This window comes from Schistocerca serialis, chromosome 11, assembly GCF_023864345.2.
Source record: "Schistocerca serialis cubense isolate TAMUIC-IGC-003099 chromosome 11, iqSchSeri2.2, whole genome shotgun sequence".
NCBI classification, from domain to species: domain Eukaryota; kingdom Metazoa; phylum Arthropoda; class Insecta; order Orthoptera; family Acrididae; genus Schistocerca; species Schistocerca serialis.
The window spans coordinates 183,538,919-183,552,235 of record NC_064648.1 but is presented as its reverse complement, the minus strand read 5'-3'; the positions used below and the strand labels follow the sequence as shown (position 1 = coordinate 183,552,235).

General features: G+C 39.7%; 1 protein-coding gene across 4 annotated transcripts in view; it reads right to left on the bottom strand.

Annotated features, from left to right (window-relative positions):
- LOC126427381 (neprilysin-2) overlaps nt 1-13,317 on the bottom strand; it is a 617,471-nt gene that overhangs the window by 22,867 nt on the left and 581,287 nt on the right. For all 4 annotated transcript variants that reach the window (XM_050089733.1, XM_050089730.1, XM_050089731.1 and 1 more), the window contains one exon: nt 2,144-2,262. In XM_050089733.1, the coding sequence (XP_049945690.1) occupies nt 2,144-2,262 (119 nt within the window). The remainder of the gene's footprint in view (nt 1-2,143; nt 2,263-13,317) is intronic.

Below are 13,317 nucleotides of genomic sequence, written 5' to 3'. Positions count from 1 at the left end.
CCCTTCAGAAAAATCTTTCCCAGCACTTCTGTTTGTATTTGACTTTAACAAATCTCTCTTTTCCAAGAATGCTTTTCTTCCTATTACCAGTCAACAGTTCATTTTCTCTCGACTTCAGCCATAATCATTTTTGTTGCTGCCCAAACAACATAATTTGGCTCCTTTTGATGTCTCATTTTAATCTAATTCTATGATCACCACCTAATGTAACTTACATCTACATCTAAATCTACATATATACTCCACTAGCCACCAGGCGGTGTGTGGCCGAGAGCACAATTCGCGCCTAAGTCATATTTCCCACCCCTCTGTTCCACTCGCGGATCGCGCAAGGGAAAAATGACTGTCTGAACACCTCAGTACGAGCTCTTATTTCCCTTATCTTTGAATGATGATCATTGCATGATTTGAAAGTTGGTGATAATAATATATGCTCTACATCCTCAGTGAAGATTGGATTTCGGAATTTAGTGAGCAGCCCCTTCCGTATAGCATGTCATCTATCTGCAAGTGTGTCCCACTTCAAACTTTCTATGAGATTTGTAACACCCTCTCAATGGCTAAATGTACCAGTCACGAATCTTGTTGCTCTTCTTCGGACCTTCTCAATCTCTTGAATCAGACCCAACTGGTAAGGGTCCCATATAGACAAACAGTACTCTAAGACTGGAGGAACTAACGTATTGTAAGCAATTTCCTTTGTTGAAGGACTGCATCGCTTCAGGATTCTACCAATAAACCGCAATGTAGAGTTCGCCTTGCCCGTTACTTGTGTAATCTGATCATTCCATTTGAGATCATTTCGAATAGTCACACCCAGATACTTGACTGATGTTACTGCTTCCAAAGACTGATCATTTATTTTGTACTCGTACATTAATGGGGATTTTTGCCTTGTTATACGCAGTAGGTTAGACTTACTAATATTGAGAGACAACTGCCAGTCATTACACCACACATTTATTTTCTGCAAATCCTCATTGTTTTGTTCACAACTTTCGTGTGATACTACTTTCCTATAGACTACAGCATCATCGACAAACAGTCTAATGCCGCTGTCAATACCATCAACCAGATCGTTTATGTAAATTGTAAAAAGCAGAGGACCTATTATGCTGCCCTGGGGCACACCTGAAGTTACTCTTGTTTCTGTTGAAGTCACCCCGTTCAGGATGACATACTTCTCCCTGTCTGTTAGAAAACTTTCTGTCCAACCGCATATGTCATCGGATAGACCATAAGAGCGCATTTTTTGTAGCAAGCGACAGTGCGGAACTGAGTCGAACGCCTTTAGAAAGTCGAAGAATATGGCATCAACCTGGGAGCCGGTATCTAGAGCCTGTTGTATATCATGCACAAAGAGGGCCAGGTATGTCTCGCATGACCGCTGTTTCCCAAAATCGTGCTGGTATCTGCAGATGAGCTTCTCAGAGTCTACAAAGATCATTATGTCTGAACGCAAAATATGTTCCACGATTCTATAACAAATCGATGTCAGTGAAATTGGCCGGTAATTACGTGCATCTGATTTTCTACCCATTTAATAGATTGCTATGACCTGGGCCTTCTTCCAGTCCCGTGGAACTTTCCACTGTTCCAACGATCTCTGATAGATGAAGGTAAGAATGGAGGTATATTTGTAGCATAGTCAACACAAAATCTTATGGGGATACCGTCTGGGCCAGATGCGTTTCTGGCGTCTAAGGATCTTAACTAGATTCCATTATCCTTGTGTTATTTTTAATGTTAATCTCTTTTCAAAATACTGTGTATTCCATTCAACTACTCTTCCAAGTAGTTTGACACCTCTGATAGAACTACAATGTAATAAGCAAATTTTGTAATTTTCATTCCCCCCCCCCCCCCCGAACTTTATTTCCCTTTCCAAATTTCTCTTTGGCTGTCTCACTCCCATCTCTGCCACTGCTTTCCTATCACGTCCTTAGATATGAATAATTGCAATCAGCTCCCTGTGCAATTTGTAGATATCCCCTTGCTCCTTGGATTTTACCCCTGCTTCCCTCAGAATTTCGAACAGTGTGTTCCAATCCAACATTGTCAAAAGCTTTGTCTAAATCTGTAAATGATCTAAATGTAGGTTCGGTTTCGTCAATGTTTTTTTTGTAAGGTAAGAAATACGTACCTGGTCGTCGAAGCCGTGCGTGATCTCGTGTCCGATGACGAAGCCGATGGCGCCGTAGTTCATGTACTTGGGACGCTCGGCGCTGAAGAAAGCACCTTGGAGGATGCCCGCTGGGAACTCTGTGGGATTTGTACACACTTCCGTCACTACATGTACCACTGTTCTGGGCCGAGCCTCCTCTGCCAGTAACTGGTAGCCATATTCACTGAGATGTAACTACTGAGACCAAGTCTCTTATTAAAATAACCAAAGTAGAAGGTAGAAGAATAATGATTTGACATTCAATGAGGTGACACAATGGGATATTCTTAGTAAATAAAGTTCAGATAAAGACACCCAAACCAGTGAATCAGGCATCACAGACACTTTGAGCCAGCAGATGAGTGCCGCAGGGAAGCGTGATAGGACCTTTATTGTTTACAATATACATAAATGACTTAGTTGACAACATCGGTAGCTCCGTGAGGCTATTTGCAGATGACACGGTTGTCTACAAGAAAGTAGCAACATCAGAAGACTCGTACGTACTCCAGGAGGACCTGCAGAGGATTAATGCATGGTGCGACAGCTGGCAGCTTTCCCTAAACGTAGATAAATGTAATATAATGCACATACATAGGGGCAGAAATCCATTCCAGTACGATTATGCCATAGGTGGTAAATCATTGGAAGCGGTAACGACCGTAAAATACTTAGGAGTTACTATCCGGAGTGATCTGAAGTGGAATGATCACATAAAACAAATAGTGGGAAAAGCAGGCGCTAGGTTGAGATTCATAGGAAGAATTCTAAGAAAATGTGACTCATCGACGAAAGAAGTAGCTTACAAAACGCTTGTTCGTCCGATTCTTGAGTATTGCTCATCAGTATGGGACCCTTACCAGGTTGGATTAATAGAAGAGATAGACATGATCCAGCGAAAAGCAGCGCGATTCGTCATGGGGACATTTAGTCAGCGCGAGAGCGTTACGGAGATGCTGAACAAGCTCCAGTGGCGGACACTTCAAGAAAGGCGTTACGCAATACGGAGAGGTTTATTATTGAAATTACGAGAGAGCACATTCCGGGAAGAGATGGGCAACATATTACTACCGCCCACATATATCTCGCGTAATGATCACAACGAAAAGATCCGAGAAATTAGAGCAAATACGGAGACTTACAAGCAGTCGTTCTTCCCACGCACAATTCGTGAATGGAACAGGGAAGGGGGGATCAGATAGTGGTACAATAAGTACCCTCCGCCACACACCGTAAGGTGGCTCGCGGAGTATAGATGTAGATGTAGATGTAGATTACTGGAACTAAAGGGAGGTTAATCGAAAGACACTGAACTTTCCAGATACCACAATGATGGACAGATTTGTCATTATCGTAATCATCATCATTTGACATCTGTACTGGATATCTACATCTACATCGATATTCCACAAGCCACCTGATGGTGTCTGGCGGTCTCCCTTCTACTCCAGTCTGGCATTGTTCGTGGAAAGAAAGATTGTTGGAATGCCTCTGTGTGGGCTCCAATCTCTCTGATTTTATCCTCATGGTCTCTTCGCGAGATATACGTAGCGGGGAGCAATATACTGCTTGACTCTTCAGTGAAGGTATTTTCTTGAAACTTCAACAAAAGCCCGTACCGAGCTACTGAGCGTCTCTCCTGCAGAGTCATCCACTGGAGTTTATCTATCATCTCCGTAACGCTTTCGCGATTACTAAATGCTCCTGTAACGAAGCGTGCTGCTCTCTGTTGGATCTTCTCTATCTCTTCTATCGACCCTATCTGGTACGGATCCCACACTGCTGAGCAGTATTCGAGCAGTGGGTGAACAAGCGTACTGTAACCTACTTCCTTTGTTTTTGGATTGCATTTCCTTAGGATTCTTCCAATGAATCTCAGTCTGGCACCTGCTTTACCGACGATCGACTTTATATGATCGGTCCATTTTAAATCACTCCTAATGCGTACTCCCAGATAATTTATGGAATTAACTGCTTCCAGTTGCTGACCTGCTATATTGTAACTAAATGATAAGGTATCTTTCTTTCTATGTATTTGCAGCACATTACACTTGTCTACATTGAGATAAAGTCTTCTTCCCCAGGTTCCAGTCTCCAGCTATATGCATCCACTTTGCAAACTGAACAAGCGCAACTTGCACACCTGTCTGAGACTGCAGATGTGTGCAAGTTGCACTTGCGTGAGTGTCTGTGTGTGTGTGCGTGTGTGTATGTGTGTCTACTGCTGACAAAGGCCTTAATGGTCGAAAGCTATGATAGTGTGAATCTTTTTATTGTGCCTATCGCGACTCGGCATCTCCACTATATGGCAGGTAGCAACTTTCCTTCTCTTGTATTTTTCTGGAATTAAACATGTATTTTCACCAACATATCGAGGGTAAATTAAAGTCACCACAAACTATAATTGTACGAGTCGGGTACGTGTTTGAAATCAAACTCGAGCTTTCTTTGAACCTTTTAGCAACTGTATCATCTGAATTGGGAGGTCAGTAAAAGGATCCAATTATTATTTTATTCGAGTTGCCAACAATGACCTCTGCCCATACTAACTCACAGGAACTATCTACTTCAGTTTCATGACAAGATAAACAGCTTCTAACAGCAACAAACATGTCACCGCAAAGCGTGTTTACCCTATCCTTTCGGAACACCACTGTTGACTTATTTTTCCAGACATAGAAGAATAATTGTTCTGATTCATTTGATAGAGGTGTCCAAAGAAGCTTAATCTTCACTTTGCCATTTTTCTCTATAATTTGATAGATCTCCTGGTTACTTCTCATTTTCCATCCATCTGTAGTTTGTATTGCACCCATTATTTTTGTAATAATTCAGCTTTCAAGTACCTCTATCCTGCCCAGCTTATAGTTCATGATTGAACACTCGCATGTATATGAACAATCCAGTTTTACCACTGTGCTATATTGTTTTAGTTTGGCTTTTCTAGATATGCATTTCTTGTTGTAGCAATCATCTGCCCATATGCTCTTTCCATTTTACTAGCTCTAACAGTAACTGCAATTTTTGTGTCCATTCTATTGCATAGATTTTCCAAGATATTTCAATTCACTAATCCTCTATATTTTAGCTGTTGGTTTTTCTTGTATTTTGCTGCATTTTTTGAGTTTTATGAACTTTGTTTTTTTCTGTTGAAATTTTGAGACCAATTCTATTCACTATTTATCCAGAAAATTGGTACGAGTAACTGCATCTGTCACATTTCATGAAAGTATTGCAAAATAGTCTGCAAAATCCACACAGTTTATCTTGGCTCCATTTGTTCTGCTTCCCAGAATTATTAGTTGTGACATTTTTTGTGTCTGTGCATTGGCTTAATTGTTAATTTGTATAATTTTCTTTCTGATGATGAGTTCATTCAATATTATTATTATTGATTTTTTACATCTATTTTTGAGCTTGGACCAATAAACATGTGTGTGTGTGTGTGTGTGTGTGTGTGTGTGTGTGTGTGTGTGTGTGGGTGTGTTGGGTGTGTGTGTGTGTATGCGCACGTGCGTGTGAGCGAGTAACTCCCTACACAGAGCTGGGGGAAGACAGGAAAAATGAATGACCTGATGATAGAGGGAGATGGACATGTGATGTCACAACACATGCTGGAGTGGAGGGGTGCATATAGCTGCAGACTGGATTGTGTGGAGAAGTCTGCTGGAGTGTGCAATGGATGTCAAGTGGCTTGCTGACTATGATAAAGGAATAGTCGTAGTTTGGAATGAGAGCTGAAAAGTGCTGGTAAATGGGTACAATAATTTTAAAAAATGTTTAAATGCCTGAAATTGTTTAATTCATCTTGAGTCAATCTATCAAAAGCTCAATTGTGCATTCTTGATCATAAATGTCATCCTCATGCTGAGCAGTAATTATTAGAGCGGGCTACATCCAGTCCCTGTTATGGGACACACTTATGAAAACTGGACATTCTCCATATGAGGAGATTCCCAGAGATGCTATATTTGCATGATTTTATTTTATTCTTACTATTCTTCTTCTTATTATTATTACACACAAATCATGATTTTTTCCCTTTTGTTTGTCTACTGACTAAGGCTACCCATTACTTGCATTCCCAAAAAAATAAATATCAATAGAAATTCCCCATTCTCCCAGTATCAAACTTCCTAGCTTAATAGAAGTTATATTTTTTTGCACTGTACACTTTAGCAAATGTTCACAATAATCTCAGCAATCATTTCTCTATGGTTCATTTATGTTTCATATAAAACATTGTCCCCCCCCCATGAACCATGGACCTTGCCGCTGGTGGGGAGGCTTGCGTGCCTCAGCGATACAGATAGCCGTACCGTAGGTGCAACCACAACGGAGGGGTATCTGTTGAGAGGCCAGACAAACGTGTGGTTCCTGAAGAGGGGCAGCAGCCTTTTCAGTAGTTGCAAGGGCAACAGTCTGGATGATTGACTGATCTGGCCTTGTAACAATAACCAAAACGGCCTTGCTGTGCTGGTACTGCGAACGGCTGAAAGCAAGGGGAAACTACAGCCGTAATTTTTCCCGAGGGCATGCAGCTTTACTGTATGATTACATGATGATGGCGTCCTCTTGGGTAAAATATTCCGGAGGTAAAATAGTCCCCCATTCGGATCTCCGGGCGGGGACTACTCAAGAGGATAGGTTTTCAGAAGGTTTTCAGAAATTACTGCAAGAGGATGTCGTTATCAGGAGAAAGAAAACTGGCGTTCTACGGATCGGAGCGTGGAATGTCAGATCCCTTAATCGGGCAGGTAGGTTAGAAAATTTAAAAAGGGAAATGGATAGGTTGAAGTTAGATATAGTGGGAATTAGTGAAGTTCGGTGGCAGGAGGAACAAGACTTCTGGTCAGGTGACTACAGGGTTATAAACACAAAATCAAATAGGGGTAATGCAGGAGTAGGTTTAATAATGAATAGGAAAATAGGAATGCGGGTAAGCTACTACAAACAGCATAGTGAACGCATTATTGTGGCCAAGATAGATACGAAGCCCACACTTACTACAGTAGTACAAGTTTATATGCCAACTAGCTCTGCAGATGACGAAGAAATTGAAGAAATGTATGATGAAATAAAAGAAATTATTCAGATTGTGAAGGGAGACGAAAATTTAATAGTCATGGGTGACTGGAATTCGAGTGTAGGAAAAGGGAGAGAAGGAAACATAGTAGGTGAATATGGATTGGGGGACAGAAATGAAAGAGGAAACCGCCTGGTAGAATTTTGCACAGAGCACAACATAATCATAACTAACACTTGGTTTAAGAATGATGAAAGAAGGTTGTATACATGGAAGAACCCTGGAGATACTAAAAGGTATCAGATAGATTATATAATGGTAAGACAGAGATTTAGGAACCAGGTTTTAAATTGTAAGACATTTCCAGGGGCAGATGTGGACTCTGACCACAATCTATTGGTTATGACCTGTAGATTAAAACTGAAGAAACTGCAAAAAGGTGGGAATTTAAGGAGATGGGACCTGGATAAACTAAAAGAACCAGAGGTTGTACAGAGATTCAGGGAGAGCATAAGGGAGCAATTGACAGGAATGGAGGAAATAAATACAGTAGAAGAAGAATGGGTAGCTTTGAGGGATGAAGTAGTGAAGGCAGCAGAGGATCAAGTAGGTAAAAAGACGAGGGCTAGTAGAAATCCTTGGGTAACAGAAGAAATATTGAATTTAATTGATGAAAGGCGAAAATATAAAAATGCAGTAAGTGAAACAGGCAAAAAGGAATACAAACGTCTCAAAAATGAGATCGACAGGAAGTGCAAAATGGCTAAGGAGGGATGGCTAGAGGACAAATGTAAGGATGTAGAGGCCTATCTCACTAGGGGTAAGATAGATACCGCCTACAGGAAAATTAAAGAGACCTTTGGAGATAAGAGAACGACTTGTATGAATATCAAGAGCTCAGATGGAAACCCAGTTCTAAGCAAAGAAGGGAAAGCAGAAAGGTGGAAGGAGTATATAGAGGGTCTATACAAGGGCGATGTACTTGAGGACAATATTATGGAACTGGAAGAGGATGTAGATGAAGATGAAATGGGAGATACGATACTGCGTGAAGAGTTTGACAGAGCACTGAAAGACCTGAGTCGAAACAAGGCCCCCGGAGTAGACAATATTCCATTGGAACTACTGACGGCCGTGGGAGAGCCAGTCCTGACAAAACTCTACCATCTGGTGAGGATGATGTATGAGACAGGCGAAATACCCTCAGACTTCAAGAAGAATATAATAATTCCAATCCCAAAGAAAGGAGGTGTTGACAGATGTGAAAATTACCGAACTATCAGCTTAATAAGTCACAGCTGCAAAATACTAACACGAATTCTTTACAGACGAATGGAAAAACTAGTAGAAGCCAACCTCGGGGAACATCAGTTTGGATTCCGTAGAAACACTGGAACACGTGAGGCAATACTGACCTTACGACTTATCTTAGAAGAAAGATTAAGGAAAGGCAAACCTACGTTTCTAGCATTTGTAGACTTGGAGAAAGCTTTTGACAATGTTGACTGGAATACTCTCTTTCAAATTCTAAAGGTGGCAGGGGTAAAATACAGGGAGCGAAAGGCTATTTACAATTTGTACAGAAACCAGATGGCAGTTATAAGAGTCGAGGGACATGAAAGGGAAGCAGTGGTTGGGAAGGGAGTAAGACAGGGTTGTAGCCTCTCCCCGATGTTGTTCAATCTGTATATTGAGCAAGCAGTAAAGGAAACAAAAGAACAATTCGGAGTAGGTATTAAAATTCATGGAGAAGAAATAAAAACTTTGAGGTTCGCCGATGACATTGTAATTCTGTCAGAGACAGCAAAGGACTTGGAAGAGCAGTTGAATGGAATGGACAGTGTCTTGAAAGGAGGATATAAGATGAACATCAACAAAAGCAAAACAAGGATAATGGAATGTAGTCTAATTAAGTCGGGTGATGCTGAGGGAATTAGATTAGGAAATGAGGCACTTAAAGTAGTAAAGGAGTTTTGCTATTTGGGGGAGCAAAATAACTTATGATGGTCGAAGTAGAGAGGATATAAAATGTAGGCTGGCAATGGCAAGGAAATCGTTTCTGAAGAAGAGAAATTTGTTAACATCCAGTATTGATTTAAGTGTCAGGAAGTCATTTCTGAAAGTATTCGTCTGGAGTGTAGCCATGTATGGAAGTGAAACATGGACGATAAATAGTTTGGACAAGAAGAGAATAGAAGCTTTCGAAATGTGGTGCTACAGAAGAATGCTGAAGATTAGATGGGTAGATCACGTAACTAATGAGGAAGTATTGAATAGGATTGGGGAGAAGAGAAGTTTGTGGCACAAGTTGACCAGACGAAGGGATCGGTTGGTAGGACATGCTCTGAGGCATCAAGGGATCACCAATTTAGTATTGGAGGGCAGCGTGGAGGGTAAAAATCGTAGAGGGAGACCAAGAGATGAATACACTAAGCAGATTCAGAAGGATGTAGGTTGCAGTAGGTACTGGGAGATGAAAAAGCTTGCACAGGATAGAGTAGCATGGAGAGCTGCATCAAACCAGTCTCAGGACTGAAGACCACAACAACAACATAAAACATTGTATGATGAAAATATTGCTTCTCGCACTAGATCTCAACTGGACTGTTCCATATAGTCTAGAGACTAATCTTGAGAGAAATTTTGCAGTAAATGAATGGATACTACCAGATTTAACAAATTCAAAAGTTGAACTGATCATTTCTGTCACGTATCATTTGCAGCATTAATCAATAAGAAATAATAAAGAATAAATTTAAGAGTCACTGGTTAATTAAACACAAAACTGAAATTATGTTTTTTGATGTAAATATTAAACTAAATGTGAAGTACAATGTTTTTAAATATTTACTTATATTGTGACCCAAAAGCATGTTCAGTTACTGTCCTATAATATTACTTAACCAATATTGTACCCAGTCATACTTCAATAAGCAATCACATTTTGCAATTCTAATGTAAAGCAACTACTCTGCATGCACGAAAAGCTCAACAAACAGAACATACATGCATCTAAGTCTACTAATAGACTAATTCAGGCAAGCAACATAATGCAGTCAACAAATGTAAGCTCTTTGGAAATAAACAAAATAAAAACATGGAAAATAATTCTCAAAATTTAGTTTACCAAATGCTGCTTCTTTCACCTTGACCAGATACAATGTTTCCAGATTATTATATGTAAACACAGAGTCACCAGCAATAACATGAGAGAGATTTTTTTCTATTGAATAGTATTAGACCTCCCAGAGGTTGATCTTCAGTGCTTTGTCAAACTCCTAAATATCTCAACAGAATAAAAAATTTGAAATTTTTCTGCACATAGTTATGCCATTAAGCAATATATGTATCGAATTTCACGTTCACACTAGAATTACATATGTGAAGGTTTGACTGCATGCTTTATATGAAGGCTATTTCTCAAAGTTCATGTGACATCGGTATTCTATTTATGAATGTACATTTTTACCAATAGTAAGTAGTTTGTCTATGCATTCAAAAAGTATCTTTGCAAAGCTTTCTGATTGTTATTGTTATTATTATTATTATTATATGCTACAGTATAGGTCGTGATTTGATTTTGGTGTGTAATTGTACTTAAGAGTTATTTTTCACATTTCAAGTCTTGGCGAAGTTTTTTCTTAGTCTGAGCATAGGACCAAATACACATTTACATGGCACTTTTTGAGTGTTTTTAGCACGTTCCTGTTAAAATGGCTCATCTCTGTTCAGACTTTATGCTTCGTGCACTTGTACAACCTAAAACTATTACTGTCAGTCTATTTATTTACACGTAACTGACAGAAAAGCACTTCACTCTGACAACCTGAGACGTTTTCATTATGTCACCTGTTTTATTGCCAACTTGTCAACAGAATTGTAGAGGGTGGTGAGAAATTGTCTGGAAAGCTTGTAAGGCTATTATAGAGTAGGTCGTACTGAGGAATAATTGCTACAAAAAATATTTAATACAGGGTGTTTATAAATGAATATTGGGGTTTTAATGCTTTATAATTTTTATTATATTAAACTTAGTTATAAATGATATGTCAAATGAAAGAGCAACTTAAACAGTTTTACCAAGAACCTTATAAATGTTCAATGTGAGCACCATTTGTAACACAGCACACATCAAGTCTATAGTCGAGTTCATCCCAAATGATAAGTGTGTCGTCAGTGATTGTAGCAACAGATCCTTCAGTCCGGTTTCTTAATTCAGGGAGGTCTGCCGGTAGCGGAGGCACGTACACACGATCCTCGATGAAGCCCCAAAGGAAAAATAGCATGGCGTTATGTCAGGTGAACGTGGAGGCCACGCAAAGCAAGCCCTGTCGTTGGCTCCCTTGTGGCCTATCCAGGGCTCATGTACAGTTAAGTTCAACCAATCGCGTACTTTGCTACGCCAGTGCTCAAATTCAACATTTGTGCGGTTCTTGGTAAAACTGTTTGAGTTGTTCTTTCAATTAACATATCATTTATAACTGTAAATTTAATATAATAAAATTCATAAAGCTTTAAAACCCTGATATTCATTTATAAACACCATATACATTGCACTGTGTCCAAGTTAATTAGTGCTGAAGTTAGTCAATCTGGTTGTCGCACATGAAATTCAAGCGACCCACCAGAGATGGTGTCACCACACGTGTTCTTGGTTTGGTTTCCTAAAACCGAAGAAGAGAGAGACACAAAAACTGGACACGGGACAGTAGTAAGACCAAACCCAAGCCAAAGGCTGAGCTGTCTCGTATGCTGTCATCTACGCTAGGAGAACAACTCACATGAATTGTATCTGGTGGGTCAATTGAAACTGTGCCTGCAACAGCTTGATATGCTAACTTCAGTATCAATTAAACATATCGAATTTATTTCTTAACAATTATTTCCGAGCACAAGCTACTTCGCAACACCCTTACAAGCTGTTCCAACTGTTTCTGACCGTTCTGTATCCAGGGTGATTCAAGAGGCTGTGCACAAGCTGAAGGAGAAGATAGAGAAGTCAATATACAACTTTGGGACAGCAAGAAGGCAGATGAATTTTAAAGATTGCTACTTACTCCAGTACTATTTTAAAAACAAGGAAGAATTAAGTCTGACTGTAAGGAAGAAATGTCATTGGATCTCCCTCCAACAAAATCTAGTGACTCTGAAAATTGTTCATTATCTTAGATTATTTTTACATTTCACTCCCTTTCCCCCCTTCTGACAGTCTATTCTATATCCAGATCCCGCTCCAGCTACTGCCGGGTCTGGGTGCTGACGAGTCCTCTCCATTTGGCTCGGGCCTCCCACCACTTTTCTTCCTCCACTTGCTGCCAGGCCACACCTCTCCTTTCAACAGATTTTCTCACTCCTGTTTTCCACTGTGTTCTTGGGCGCCCTCTAGGTCTTTTTCCATCCATCTTTAGTTCTTCCATAATTTTGAGAAGTCTCTGCCCACACATCCTCTTAACATGTCCATACTATCTTAATCTCTTTTTTTCGTTTTCTTCTCTCATACTTTCTTGTTTAAGGTCCTTTCTAACATCTACATTCCTTACTCTGTCCATTCTTGTTTTCCCCTTAACTGCTCTGAGAAATTTCATTTCCCCTGCTAGCAGTCTGCTCCAGACCCTTTCTGTCATTGTCCATGTTTCTCCTCCATAGGTAACAACAGGGAAGTAATAACTCTTATACATAAGGAGTTTTGCTTTTTCTGAAACTTCCTTATTCCAAATCAGGTGTTTTAATGTTTGGTAGAAATTGCCTCCCTTCTGTAACCTCCTATTAATTTCGTTTGTGATTCTTCCATCACTAGATATTTCACTCGCTAAATAAGTGGTCTCTTCCAAATACCATTACTTATCTCTTATCTTTATTTATTTTTAATCCATACCTTTTCATTATTTCCTTCCACACATTAAGCTGTAACTGTACATGTACCTCTTTATCGCCCCATATTACCATATCATCTGCAAAAATCATCTTTTTGTCTTTTTCTTTTACTATATCTTTAAGTGCCCTATTCATTCCCTCCATCACAACATTAAAAAGTTTAAGCCCTTGTCTTATTTTGAAGTATTCAGAGCTCTCCATGGTGTTCTAATTCTACAATTGTGTCCTCCGTACATTCTCTTTATTACATTAA